General features: G+C 34.8%; 1 protein-coding gene across 1 annotated transcript in view; it reads left to right on the top strand.

The window, feature by feature from the left end:
- The window catches only part of Uggt2 (UDP-glucose glycoprotein glucosyltransferase 2), a 175517-nt gene that overhangs the window by 50880 nt on the left and 110005 nt on the right, over window positions 1–14632 (top strand). The window contains exons 9-11 of the mRNA XM_019208509.2: window positions 591–690; window positions 3525–3585; window positions 13926–14017. Of these exons, the coding sequence (XP_019064054.2) occupies window positions 591–690; window positions 3525–3585; window positions 13926–14017 (253 nt within the window). The remainder of the gene's footprint in view (window positions 1–590; window positions 691–3524; window positions 3586–13925; window positions 14018–14632) is intronic.

Raw genomic sequence — 14632 nt, 5'->3', positions numbered from 1 at the left:
ACTCTTAAGTGAAATAAATAAGACACACATGTAAATACCAACTAGTTTCTCTGGTGTGAAAACTAAAAGTGTAAATTAGATCCAAATGGTATAATTGACAATGTGAAATAAGAAGAAAAGGGCTAAAGGTGTAGGGGAAGTGGGAAGGGTAGGGGAAAGGAAATAAGGGAAAAGAAAAAATATGAGAAAATGAAAGTATGGAAACAAAGTTTTTGTAAATAGGGAAGAGTGGAGGGGGTGAAGGGAGGGGAGGGTTATGGGGGGAAAAAATGAGAACCAAGACCTGTCATGTAAAGGTACAAGATTCCAGTGATGAATGTAACTGTACTGTATACCTAAAATGTACTAATAACTCAATGATTAAAAATAATAACTAAAAAGATAATAGGTGTTATGTGATAATTATACATCAAAATTAATGCTTACCTTAATTGGATATAAGTGATAGCTTTCCATTTAAAATTTTAAGGATGCTAAATATGAGAGTACTGATATGTTTAATATATATGTGGGAAGAATTTGAGTAAAATTCCATGAAAATATCTATAAAAGTCTAACATGCTAAATTCCTTAATATTTTTTCCTTCCAGATCTTAGTTTTCAAGCAGCTTCTCAAATAATGTCCACTCCAGTTTATGATGCCATAAAATTAATGAAAGACATTTCACAGAACTTCCCCATAAAAGCCAGGTATTTTAAAGTTTATTGATTTAATTGTAGCCAGATTCTTTGCATTAAACTAAATTTGAGAATAGAAGATTTCATTTAATGTGACGATGCTAATTCTATGTATACTTTTTTTAAATCTGAACTTTTTATAATTATGTTTTTTGGATTTGTTTATTTGTTTTTGGTACCAGGGATCGAACTGGGGACCTTGTGCTTGTGAGGCAAGTGGCAAAACCACTGAGCTAAATCCTTGGCCCATAATTATGTATTTTTTTTATTAGAGCACAGTATTGGCTTGAACACAGAGTTATTTACACAACAAAACAGAACAGTTAGAATAGAGGCTGATGGTATGGAAAAGGTGTTTTATAAAATAGTTTTTTTAATCAGATATTATAATCTTAAGAAAATTTTTGTTGGGCCTGGGATTTAGCTCAGTGGTTCCGGTGCCTGCCTCACAAGCACAAGGACCCGAGTTCAATCCCCGGTATCAAAAAACAAAACAAAACAAAACAAAAAAATGTTTGTTTAAAAAATACATAATAAGGGAGTATTTTTTTCCCTTATGGAAGATAATGAAAGTATTATAAATAGAATATCTACACTTAAAGAACTACCAAATCATGTTTTGTTTTTTATATTTTGAACAATGAGTGATGTCTTAACTGTATGGAATATTTTGTAGGATACTTTTTTGTTTCAGAATATAGTCAGGATATCTAATTGATTTGCTTCCAGAAAATATATTAAACACACCTTTCATTTCAGTTACATATTTGTGTAACCAATACAAATATTTCAGATTTTATGAGAATTTACAAAATAACATGACTTTCAATGGATTTTTATTCTGCTTAGAAATGACAATATGAGATCATAAGCAATGTGTAAAACATAAATTAAGGTAGCTGGTATTTGAAAAATACAACACGTGACAAACCACAAATGCAATACAACAGTGTTGTATTGAGAGGAATTTGAGGGTACCTTTTTTCTTGGCATACATTTTTAAATATTGGGTGATTGCTAAGCTTTTTTGTCTTAAGACACTCTTGTTCATTTATTCACAGTACATATTATAAAATCCTCAATCTACGTAGTCTTTGCTTTTGAAAGATAAAACAGTAACTTTGGCCACAAAAAAACAAGTGCCTTTTTTTGTTTTCTTTTTGCAGTATAGCTAATCAAGCTCAGGGCCTTCCCATGGAGCTACATTCCCAGCCCTTTTTTAAAATTTTGAGACAACAGTTAGTCACTAAGTTGCTTGAATTTGGAATCCTCCTGCCTCAGCCTCTCATAGTCCTGGGATTACTGGGTATACACAACCACAAATGGCTCCAAGTATCTTTTAGTGTCATATTAATTTTAACAGTCAAGAATTCGAGAACTCAGCATCATACACTAAAATAAATATTATTGTTTATCCATACTAATCTTAATTACAGTAGCTTTTGAAATTATAGATCAAATCCTAATAATTTTAGTTTTAATAAAACAGTTGATTATTGGAATCAAGTCAGTACCACTATAGAGATTCTGCTCCAAGAGGTTGGTTATAAAAACAATTTGCAAAAATATGCTGACATTTGTAATAGCTAAATTGCAGACTTGAGCATAGCTCTATAGCCACTAAGATAATTAGTAAATGTTTGTTAAATGAAATATTTGCTAAATGAATGAAAATTTTGCTTTATTAATTTTTTGTTATAGTTTCTCTCGGTGTTGCCAAATTTAGGAATAAATACTCACTTCTGGGCTTTAAGATTATCTTTCTGCCTGAACTTTTCTTAAAGCAGAACTTTGTATTAACAATTTTAATTTTTGGGTGGGGGATTTAGCTCAGTGGTTCCGGTGCCTGCCTTGCAAGTGACAAGGGCCCAAGTTCTATCCCCAGTACAAAAACAAACAAACAAACAAAAAAATAATTTAAGTAATTTTCTCCTGTGCATAAAATTGACAGATATGTAACAAACTAAGCATTCTTGGAGGTTTTAAAGTTGAAAAATATAGCCCTTATGAAATACATTTTTAAAATTATATCTTTATAATGGATTTATAAACTCTTCAAGATTGAATAATATAAAGTTGTTACAGTCATTTTCTATCTGTGGGTACTGCATTTATAGATTCATATGTATGAAACATATTCAAAGGAAAATTGTTTCTGGACTGAGCGTGTACAGGTTTTTTTCTTGTCATTATTCCTTAATATAGTATGGCAACTTTATATAGCATTACATTATATTAGGTATTCTGAGTAATCTAGAGATGATTAAAATATATAGAAAGATATATGCATGTTATACTCAAATGCTACCATTTTATACTATAAGGGACTTCAAAACCCATGATTTTTGGTACCTGTGTTTGGATCTGAATTCAATTCCCTATGTATACCAAAGAATTACTATTTTGTCTATATTTTAGAACTGATGTACTTTGCTAAGATGCCAGGCTAACCAAAGTTCTTTATGTACAAATATTCTGAAAGTTGCCTATTTGCACATAGAATGACATTGGTAATTTCCTTCAGAATGTCTGTATATGGGCAAAACAACACAAGATAATTTTTTTCAGTCACATGTCTTTAAAAAATATAAATAGTAGTAAATAACTTATGGCAGAACTTAATTCATGCAGTGAAAATGTGAAATTTTGTATTTCCATTTTTCCTCAATCACTTACTGTACTGTGTCATATAAAAACTGTAGTACTATTGTAAATTAGGCTAGATGGAAATGTCTTGAAGCATTTGGAGTTTTAGTTTATTTTCCAGAGTATTATAGTACATTGAATATTAGACTAGTCCAAAACATTTAAGGAAAAATGAATTATATCAATATTTATTTTCCCAGATCGTTGAGCAGAATTTCTGTAAATCAACAGATGAAGAAGGAAATACAGGAAAATCAAAAGGTTTGTTGGAATTATTTTTAAATTTACCACACATTTTCACATTTTGGATCTTTAAGAAATAAAATGTCTAATTGTGTATTTTAGATTATTAAGACAGTTCACATTTTTACATTTTTATATTGTCTATTCTGTGTGTAGCATATATGGTATGATTGTAGCCAATTTTTCCTGACATATATCCTACTTATTTCACCCGTGGTCTAGAATTTATGCCCTGTAGACTGATTTTCTTTGCAGGATAAAGTAAATTACTATGTTTTTCATAACTGGTTTTGCTTAAATAGTTGTAATGAGCTACTCAGTAATAGGATACTGGAACATTACTAGAATCGTGTAGCATTTAGGATACAATTGATCAGTACTTTGATAAGATTCTGTCAAGTAATCTCTTAAGTTACCTTTAGACCCCAAATAATAAGTTATCTTAATTATGTCAGTATTTGCAAAGTACTTATACTAGCAGTAGCCTGGCTGTCTTTCAGAGGACTCTTCAACTTTAAATAATAATATACCAGACTCACAGGTTCCTAACCCGTAAAAATTTATTTTTCTCATGTAAAAAGAAGTCTTGGAATAGATGTCTGTGGACATTCTGGTTCTATTACTGCACAGTGTTAGGGAATTCATGAAAACATCTTGGCCTTTCTTTTATGATTGTAAGATTGGGACCATAGGTCCATCCTGCTTATCTGTATTCAGAACTAAAAAGAGACAAAAATAATGGTAATAGCCACATTCCACTTCTCTAATGCCTTCCCAGACACTAGCAGACTTTGGCTTCCATCTCATTAGCCAGGCTTTTGTCATGTGGTCTTCTATCGTTGTCATAATTCTGCTCACATATCTGGGCTCTGTTGACCCCCTTTGTCAACCAGTGACAACAGACACACCCTAAGTGGACATTTTTTTCTGCTTCTCTTCCTTTCTTTTTAACTTTTTATAATTTAAAAAAATCTTAAAAATTTTTTATTTTGTATATTTTTCTTTTTATTGTTCTTGTTTTTATACAAGTGAGAACATTGTTTCAAATTTTTTGTTTCTTTTGTTCAATTCTTGTTTCTCCTTTTGTTTCTTTCCCTCCTGTCTTATTCACCAGTTCCTAATGCTTGCATAATCTTCCTTTGTCCTCCAACCTTGCTTCTAATCTTTCTCTTCTTCTGTTTCTTTATTTTTTCCCCTAACCCCTATTAAATTTTCTCTCCTGAGGGTAAAACCTCCATATTGAGGGCATATTTGCTGTACACATTTTTCTGATTTATTTTAGATTTGGATATATAACTATACAAATCCTGTTCATATAGTTAAAGATGGAAAATTAAAAGTTACCAGTTTGTCATTTTCTGGGGTATCTTTGATGTTATTGTTATTCGATTATACTACTTTAGCCAAGGTGACATAATTGTTCTAATCAGTTGCTCTTCCCTGTTTGCCAAGACTTGAAATTGCCTGAGGGGCATAAACCGTAGTATAGGCCATTGCTGACCACCAGAAGCTAGGCCAAATAGGCAGCAACTTACCACCTCAAATAAATTAAAGAGATTAGGATCTTGCAACAGAATCAAAACCCAAAATCCTGCTACACCTGGAAGACATCTCTGAGAAGTAGTCCCTTTCTAAGGGCTTTCAGCACCAAAGATACCTACCATAAACAGTTTACAAGCATCAATGCAGGAATTAAACTGAAAAAAATGGAAAATGAAAAGACAGAAGCAAGATGAAACTCCAAATGTCAACCTTACCAAAGACAAACCCAGCAGATAATGTGGTGGAACAGTTTGAAAACTACCCACCTAGACTTTCTGTAACAGCAGAAGCAACAAAGCAAGTGAATAAAGCTCTAGAAAAAAATCAAATCAGAAATAATTTCTCAGATAACTTCAGAGATAATGGCCATAATGAAAGGCATGATTAGTGAAACTAGAGAAGGTACAGATTAAAAAAAAACATAGAGAAGCTTAGGAAAATGATGGAACTGCTGACTGCCCAACGTAGGAAAGAAATGAAATCCATGAGACAAATTCAATCAGATATCCAGGAGATTAAAAAAGTCTTTTGAAAGTATACACAGCAGAATGAACCATTGTGAGGACAGAATATCAGATATAGAAGACAGGATTGTGGTCAGTGATCAAAAAAGAAAGATTTCTTAAAAATAATAAGGGACCTTGAAAAATGAGTCCAACAGCTACTAGATGATGTAAAAAAGAATGACAAGATTTATTGGAGTCAATGAAAAGAAGAAAATAGCACAAAGGACATTAAAAAAAGCAAACAGACAAATCTTTTCACAGAAGTAATGGCAGAAAACTTCCCAAGCATAGAAAAAAGAATCTGACATACAGATAAGTGAGGCATGTAGAACTCCAAGTGGCCATGACCAAAAAAATCTACCCCAGGCATATATAGGATTTCAGAAATTCAACACAAGAACAGAATATTAAAAGCTGTTAGAAAAAAGAAATAAACCACTTATAAAGGGAAGCCCATCACAGTTACTACAGACTTATCAGTACAAATCCTTAAGTCAAGGAAAGCTTAGAATGCAGTATTTCAAGCACTAATAGAAAACAACCACCAACCCAGATTGATGTACCCTGCAAAACTATCTTTCAAAACTGATGGAGAAATAAGAATGAACACCTGAAGAAATTCATGATCACCAAAACCTGCATTCCAAAATGGTCTGAAAGACATTCTAGAAAAATAATGAGGACTCCAACTCCATGAACCCCAACAAAATGAATCTACCAGGAAAGGCAAGTAATTAAACAAAGAGGAAAGAAAGGGAACTAACAACAAGAAGATAACATGACAAAGGTAAAGCAGTACATATCAGATACCATCATCAATATAAATGGTCTCAATTCACCAATCAAAAGAAACAGACTGGCATAATGGATCAAGAAACAAGATCCAACAATATGCTGCACACAAGAAGCACATTTAACTAAAGAAATTCATAGATTAAAAGTCAAAGGATGGAAAACAATACTCCATGTGACAGGAACCTAGAAAAAAGCAGGGACAGTCTACGTAGACAAAGTGGATTTCAAGCCAAGACTGATGAAGAGAGACAAGGTCACTGCATCCTAGTTAAGGGAACAATCCAAGAAGAAGAAATAACAATCATAAATATATGTGTACTGAATACCGACACACCCAACTGTATGAAACAAATATAAATAGCATGACAAATCAAACAAGCAGTAATACAGTTGGAATAGGGGGCCTCAATACCCTGCTGTCACAAATAGATAACGAGACAAAAAGGTTAACAAATATCAGAACTGGACCAAATTTTTGAACAAAGGGACTTAGAAGACATCTACAGAGTGTTCCACCCCCACAACATCAGAATACAGTCTTCTCACTTGTGCACAGGGTATTCTCCAGAATAGACCACATACTCAGACACATGTATAAGTAAATGCAAAAAAATGGAAACTATCCTATGCATATCAGACCATAGTACAATGAAATTGGAAACCAGTGGCAAAAGAAACCACAAAACCTTTATAAATACATGCAAATTAAATCATAACCTCTTGAACAACCAATAGGTCACTAATGAAATTAAAAAAGAAATCATCAGTTTCTAAAGTTAAATGATAATGCCAGTGCAGCATCCTGAAACTTATGGAACACAGTGAAAGCAGTCCTATGAGGGAAGTTTATAGCTATAATTCCCATATCAGAAAAACAGAAAGAGGTCAAATAAATGGCCTAAAGTTGAACCTCGAGCTTCTAGAATGAGAAGAGTAAGTCAAGCACAAAGTTCATATGAGGAAGGAAATTATAAAGAGCAGAAATTAATGCAGTGGAAACTAAATATAAAGAATCAATGAATCAGAGTTGGTTCTTTGAAAGATTAAATAAAATTGACAAACTCTTAGCCAACCTTATCAAAGGAAAGAAAAGACTCACATCCATGCAGTTAGCAATGAAAAAAATGAAATCACAACAGATCCTGCAAAAACCCAGAAGATCATAAATACCTACTTTGAGAACCTGTACTCTAATAAGATAGAAAGTACAAAAGAAATGTAAAGATTCCTAGATACATACAAATTACCAAACCTGAATCAGGAAGATAGAGTGTAAATAACCCAATATCAGTCAATGAAATTGATAATGTAAGGCCTACCAACAAAGAAGGGCCCAGGTCCTGATGGATCCACTGATGAATTCTGCAAGAAATTTAGAGAAGATCAAATGCCACTACTCCTCAAACTCTGTAATGAAATTGAAATGGAAGCAGGATTCCCAAACTCATTCCTGGAAGCAAGTGTTACCTTGATACCAAAACCAGAGAAGGATGGAATCACAAAAGGAACTACAGGCCAGTCTCCTTAATGAACATAGATGCAGATATCCTCATTGAGATACTGGCAAACAGAAAGCAACAACTGATCAAGATTATGCACCGTGACCAAGTAGGCTTCATCCCAGGGATGCAGGGGTATTTCAACATATGCAAATCAAGAAATTAGTATACCATATTAACAATATTAACAGAGCTAAGGACAAAATCCACATGATCATCACAATAGATGAAGAAAAGGTATTTGACAAAGTCAGACACCCATTCATGATAAAAACCCTAAAGAAAATTGGAATAAATAATTTTTAGGGGGGTAACAGGGATTGAACTTGGGTGCTTATGCTTGCAAGAGGCAGATAGTGGAACCACTAACCTAAATCCCTAGCCCTGGAATAGATAATCTTTATCTGAATCTGATAAAAACCATCTATGATAATCCAGCAGCCACCTAAATGGACAAAAACTGCAAGCTTTCACTCTAAAATGAAGAACAAGACAAGGATGTCCACTATCACCACTCTTAATGTAGTTCTGGAAACAGCCAGAGCAAGTAGACAAGAGAAAAAAATAAAAGAAATAAGGATAGAAAAATAAGTTAAATTATTATTTGTGGATGACATGATATTCTACATAGAAGACTCCAAAAATTCCACCAAAAGACCCCTAGATTTAATAAACAAATTCAGTCACATATCTGGATACAAAGTCAGCACTCATAAATCAGTAGCGTTCTTGAACATGTGTAATGAACTCACTGAGAGAGAAATTAGGGAAACCATAGCTTGAACAGTAGCATCTATAAAAATGAAACACTTAGGAATCAAGCTTACAAAGGAAGTAAAAGACCTTTACATTGAAAACGTAAGTACTCTAACAAAGGAGATTAGAGGGGATATCAGAAAATAGAAAGTTATCCTTGTTCTTGGGCAGGAAGGACCAATATAGTGAAAATTGCCATACTTCCAAAATTATTATACAGATTTAATGTAATCCCAATGAAAATACCAGTAGCATACTTTACAGAATTAGAGAAAATCCTAAAATTTCATTTGGAACCAGAAAAGACCTAGAATAGCAAAAGCAATTCTGGGCAGCAAAAGCAAGGCAGGGGGCATCACAGTGCTTGACTTGAAATTATACTACAAAGCTACAGTGATTTAAAAAAAAAAAAAAAAGCATGGTACTGGCGAAAATAAAGACCCAAGGATCGATGGAACAGACTGGAAGATGCAGAAACAACTCCATAAATAGCCACCTTATCAATGACAAAGAGGCCAAACACCTTCACTGGAAGAAAGATAGACTAACTGGCTTTCCACATACCAAAGACCAAAACTAGACTCATTATCTCTCAACATGCGCTAAACTAAGTAATATCTAAATATTAAAATACTGTCTTTAGGCTGAAATCTAAGCAACAACTGTGACACCAGAGAGAAGCCAGTGGTTACCGTCAAAGAGAATATTAAGCCATGAGAAGTGAACAGAGACCAAGGAAGAAGTATTCCTCCCAAAGAGGTGAGAAGGAACTGTAGCAAAAAAAATAACTGTAACTAAGAATGATGGAGAAAAAGGACTACTACAAGAAGAAAACTGAAACCAAGAATTCTCAGTTCATCCCCCATTCATCATCCTGGAGCCTTCCCTCTTCTTCCCAGCTGTCCAGGGTTCCTGCCCGCAACATGTTATCCCCTGTCCTGTGGCATTTTCTATGGGCTCAGGTTCCACCTTCCCAGCTGGTATTTCTGTCCCAGGAACCTTTCATCAGTTTGCGGCTCACTCTCCAGCAGGAAAACAGGTACAAGCTGAGAAACAGTCCCACATTTCTTACAGCCAGCAATAGCCCTCTAGACCAGAGCCAATGAACCAGGGACCTCAACAGTCACAGTCTCCTTCCCAGCAACCCCTTACACCTTTACCAGCTCAGCCAACAGCACAGTCTGCAAGGCACTTGTAGGTTCAAGCTCTAGCTCAGCAGCAACAGTACCCTACCAAAGTCATGCCACCTTTGGGGAAAAGCTTATTGCACCCCTAGAAATCCATATATGAAAAGGGTGTGCTCTGTAACTGGGAATATTCACCCAAAATGGTCAAAACTAAGACACAAACTATTTAATTTTGTAGCGAATTAAGGGAACTATTTGAACTTCAGTGAAAAGGATCATAAGGGAAGAAAAATCAGCTTCTCAAAAATAACATTAAAGAAAACACAGGCTGTTCAAGGAAAGAAAAACTGTTCTGCCATCTTTCAGATATGTATATAAATAGTCTGCTAAAAGTATTGAATATTAAGAACTCAGGGAAGAGCTATGGGGTTAGCTGAATATTAGAGCGCTTGCCTATAGTGAATGAGGCCTTTGGTTCAATCCCCAGCCCTGGGAGATGGGTGGAGAGAGACTGAGCTCAGGCAAACACTTGCTGAGGGATTCCTTGCTATCAAGAACTCATTGTTACTTTAGCAAAATACTTGGCTGTTACACATTGAATATGTTTAGCTGTAGATCTAAAATGAAGGTGAAGGAAATGGCGACTCGAAAGTCAAAACATCATGGACTGTCCCTTGCAAAGTTACTACACATGAATTATGTATGTGAATGCCATGAAATGAGTCACTTTTATATAATCTTATCTGTGTACATCAAAGGATGTATTTCCTCAAAATACATAGAGAAATAACAGTGGTGCTTAGTTATATAAAAAGATGATCTGCCTCATAGGAGAAACTGAGAACCAGATTTCAAAAATTTTATAATACTCTCTGCTGTCAAGCCTTTTTATGTGTGTAAGATAGCATGGGGAATAAAAATATGTACATATCAGCATTTTATAAATAAACATTAAAAGAATGAACAAGAAACTGAAAAACAAGGTTCTAAGGGTCAGGGGTAGGTGAAATGTAATAGTGTGGGTGTTGCTGGGGTTAGCATAAAAATACTTTGTGTATAATTTTTTATATAGTTTGGACTTGGATTCAAAGATTATTCAAAAAATACAATGAGTGTTCTCAGAGTTGAGTGAAGTGGAGCTGTGTTCTTTTTAGGCAACAACTGCTTTTAAGTAGAGCAACTACCTCTTGGGAGTTCACAGTCATTCTAACTGTGCTTTGGCCAGATTCTACTTTGATGACTTTAAGTTCAGTGCAAATCTAGTCTGTGTCTTTTATTGTTTGCTGCAAGACTTACTAAATTATACTCCATGACATTTTTTTTATTTGCTTGAAAAATGGAGATATAGCCAGATACTCGGGTAATTTTTTTTCATCAGCAGTGTAAAATAAATTGTTTCATTTACCTAAATTATATAATAACCAATGCAGATGTTTAAATATAAAAGTCAGAGGATTACACCTGACCCACATAAAATTTCTCACTTCTTCTCTTTACTTCTGATTACTTTATGTGAAAATTTTAGACCTCTAGAGAAATTCCCTAGATTAAAACATTATCTCCAAAACTGAAAATAAAAGTGTTCCTTTATTAAGCTTTATATGTAAATTTACTTTAATTTTAAAAGTCAAAATGCATCTGGTTTTACCTAAGGGACCTCAAAACATGTTTATAAACAAATTTACTGTTATAAAGCTCAGACAGCCTTCTGAGATCCATTTAATTGAAATTTTTTTAGCTTCAAGTGATAGCTCAGCTTCATTGATTATTAAAGAGATATACTGGAATAAACTATTCATTTTTTGAAAATGAGTTTATATTTTTCCATGGGGATTTGCATTGGTTTTATTCAAAGCCTAGGAGCACTACTAGTTTAATTGCATTTTAAATAAAGTCTTAAGTATATTTTTTGGACCATAAACATATTGTGAAGTCAAACCTCAAACCCATGGGAAGATAAGCCAGAGGCTGTGAATTCATATGAAGGCTTCTTCTTCCACCAAAAACCAAGATTAAGAAAAACAAGTTTCTGTGTGTTGCATAATACCTGTTGCAAGGTATTATGTCTCCTAGTTCACATTTTCTCTATGAATGTGACACTTTAGGCATACACAAAGATTTTTTTTAACCTACTCTCTTCCTTTGTGGAGCCAAGGCTTTTCCCCTATCCCTGAGACTGGCCCTTCAAACCCCAAGCTTTTAGATCACCTAGAAAGTTGTAGATTTCCACAGGGCAGGATCTTTAGTGTTGGTTTACATATTTAGGTTCATATTCCCATTGCCTCTGACCCTCACAAGTTTTTCTACCTTCTTGTATGCAATGCCATGTTTGGAAGTCATTAACATTTTATTCTAGGCTTTGGTGCTTTTTTAAAATAAGAGGACTTTAGGCTCTTTGGTTTGTCATTATTAGCAATTTAATTCATACTTCTTATTTAAGAAAGGCCCTATGTAAATCTTATATTCAGGCTAGTTAGCCAGGATTTCAGGTTAGCTCACTGGGACCAAAGAGAGAAAGCATTTGTGAAAGCCAACTCCAGTAGGCATCTCTCTGGTAGTATTTTACTGAATTCAATCTGTTACCTGTTGGAATACAGAATTCTTAGAAAAAGAAAGTATTTGACAGGTACAGAAGTAGCTAAGGAAAAATCAAAATTTGCCACTTATCTGTATGAAAAAATAGACATATATGCTGTCTGTAAGGTAAGACCAAGGCACAGTTGAGACCACCAAGGCAGGCAAAATTAAAGCAACATGCAGTGGTGTTCATTGCCATCTGGGTGCGGATAGGCCAAGGGCGAAAAAGCCATTGACATTGAGAGGAGGCTGTGTGCAGTTGATATAGGCGTTGTGTAGGTAGGGGAGGGGGCACTGGTTGAGAGGGTGGAAAATTTTAGAGTCCCGCGGGTGATGACCCTGGGGCTGGCTGAGGAACAGGACAGTGGTGAGAGTAGCAGGGCGGCTGCTGGCTCCCTGTTATCTCTACACTCCTGTGGATGCAGGTAGCAGTTCTGCTTGGGTGGAGGTCCAACTTGGGGCCCTGTCATCAGTTTAGTTTCTCTTCTCCTTTTTTCTCCTTTAATCTTTCTTTTTTCGGTAGCTCACTTGTCGTGTTGAGTGGTAATCAGAGAAAAATACTCACCTTTATCAAACTTTCTCTGAAATCCTTAGTTCCTTGATCTTTTAAGTGTATTTATGCAAATCACTTCTGGTCACTTATCATATGATGTTACTGAAATACACTGATTTAAAATTATTTTTCTTTCTAAACTGATTTGCCCGCCCTAATAATAGTAAATAAAGTTTTTCGTTTGTATGTCTTTATGTGTGACTAGCCCCCAGTGTATTATGTTATAGTTAAACTATAGAGAACCTGTGAGATAGACCTATTTGACAGATGAATAAGCTGAGAATTATGAAAGTTAATTGAATTTGCCCAAATTTTACAGATAGTAAATAGAGCACCAAAATTTACACCAGGTCTGATATTGACACCATGCTCTTATTAACTGTGCTCAAGCTTTAGTGTCTTGAGTTATTTTTGGTTCATAGCAAGCATGCAGAAAATCTTTACTGAATGAAAAACAGCGAGAGTTCAAATGCTGCTTAATAGAAACTTAAAAATTTAGAGTGAGCTTCCACTATTTATACATATACCAAAGTTTTACTTGGGTTATCATTGCCTCAAGGAACAAGACTGTGCCATATATCAAATTGTGTATGTGAACATTCATGCATTATATAAAATGTTGGTACATACTTATGGTAGCATAACTTTAATATCATGTATCTCAAAATCAATGTTCTGGTATTAAATACTATCTCTAACCTATCATAAGATTCTCATCACTCAGATTGGTGTGCACACACTACTGCCAGTAAGCCAAGTCTGGCCTGTGTCTGTTTTTTATAAATTAAAGTTTTATTAAAGCTTAATCATGCCTGTTGGTTTACCTATTTTCTAAAGCTGCTTTTGTGCTACAAAGGCAAAGTTGAATAATTGCAAAAGAAATTGTATAGCCTGAAAAACCTAAATTTTTATTATGTGTCCCTTTTTAAAAATACTTTGGTGACCCCTAACATAGATCGCTGTTGTTAAATCACTTGGCTAACTTTATTTTTCCTTTTTCAAGCATCTCAAAGATAAATTTAAAATTCATCCAGGAGACGCTCATTTATTTATAAATGGCCTTCAGATTAATATGGACGTTTATGATCCTTTTAGGTAAGTATTAAATTGTGCGTATAAACTAATCGCGGGAGAAGAGAGCAAGATGGCAGAATAGAGGTATCTAGTACTCACCTACCCCTCCATGGAGTAAAACCAAAGTAATGGGTATACAGCTGCATGTTGAGGTGGGTGACTGTGGAAGAACACTGGAATTCAGAAGCAGGAAGGTAGAAACCTCGTGAATGAAATCCAGAAACCTGGGATTGCAGCATAGAACAAGAAGCAGAACACCTTACCACCTGCTGCTCAGTTCTATGGTCAAGGGAAGGAAAGTGTGTCTGCAAGAGTAAAGGTAGAAAAGAGATTCTTAGTAAAAGAATAGTTGACACATAAACAGCCCCTTGTAGACATATAGCCTAAATAGGTAAAAGGCTTGTGGTCTACACGGCAATGTGGCTTTTGAGAAAGAATTAACTACACTGCCTAGTGAATGCCCATGTACTCAGGAGCCATCTTGAGAAAAGATCTCTTGTCAGTTTGGACTGCTCCAGTAATCAGAAACCCTTGCACATTCCCACCTCTGGAAACCTGCAGTAGTTCTGCACTATCTCAGCAAGTAGCAACCTCATAAGAGGCACTGGTCTCAGTGCTTGACACAGCCTACTCAGT

The sequence above is a fragment of the Fukomys damarensis genome, unplaced genomic scaffold, assembly GCF_012274545.1.
Source record: "Fukomys damarensis isolate Sample0158 unplaced genomic scaffold, DMR_v1.0_HiC HiC_scaffold_6, whole genome shotgun sequence".
Taxonomy (NCBI): domain Eukaryota; kingdom Metazoa; phylum Chordata; class Mammalia; order Rodentia; family Bathyergidae; genus Fukomys; species Fukomys damarensis.
The sequence above is the reverse complement of the archived record's forward strand: the minus strand, read 5'-3'. Positions and strand labels throughout refer to the sequence as shown.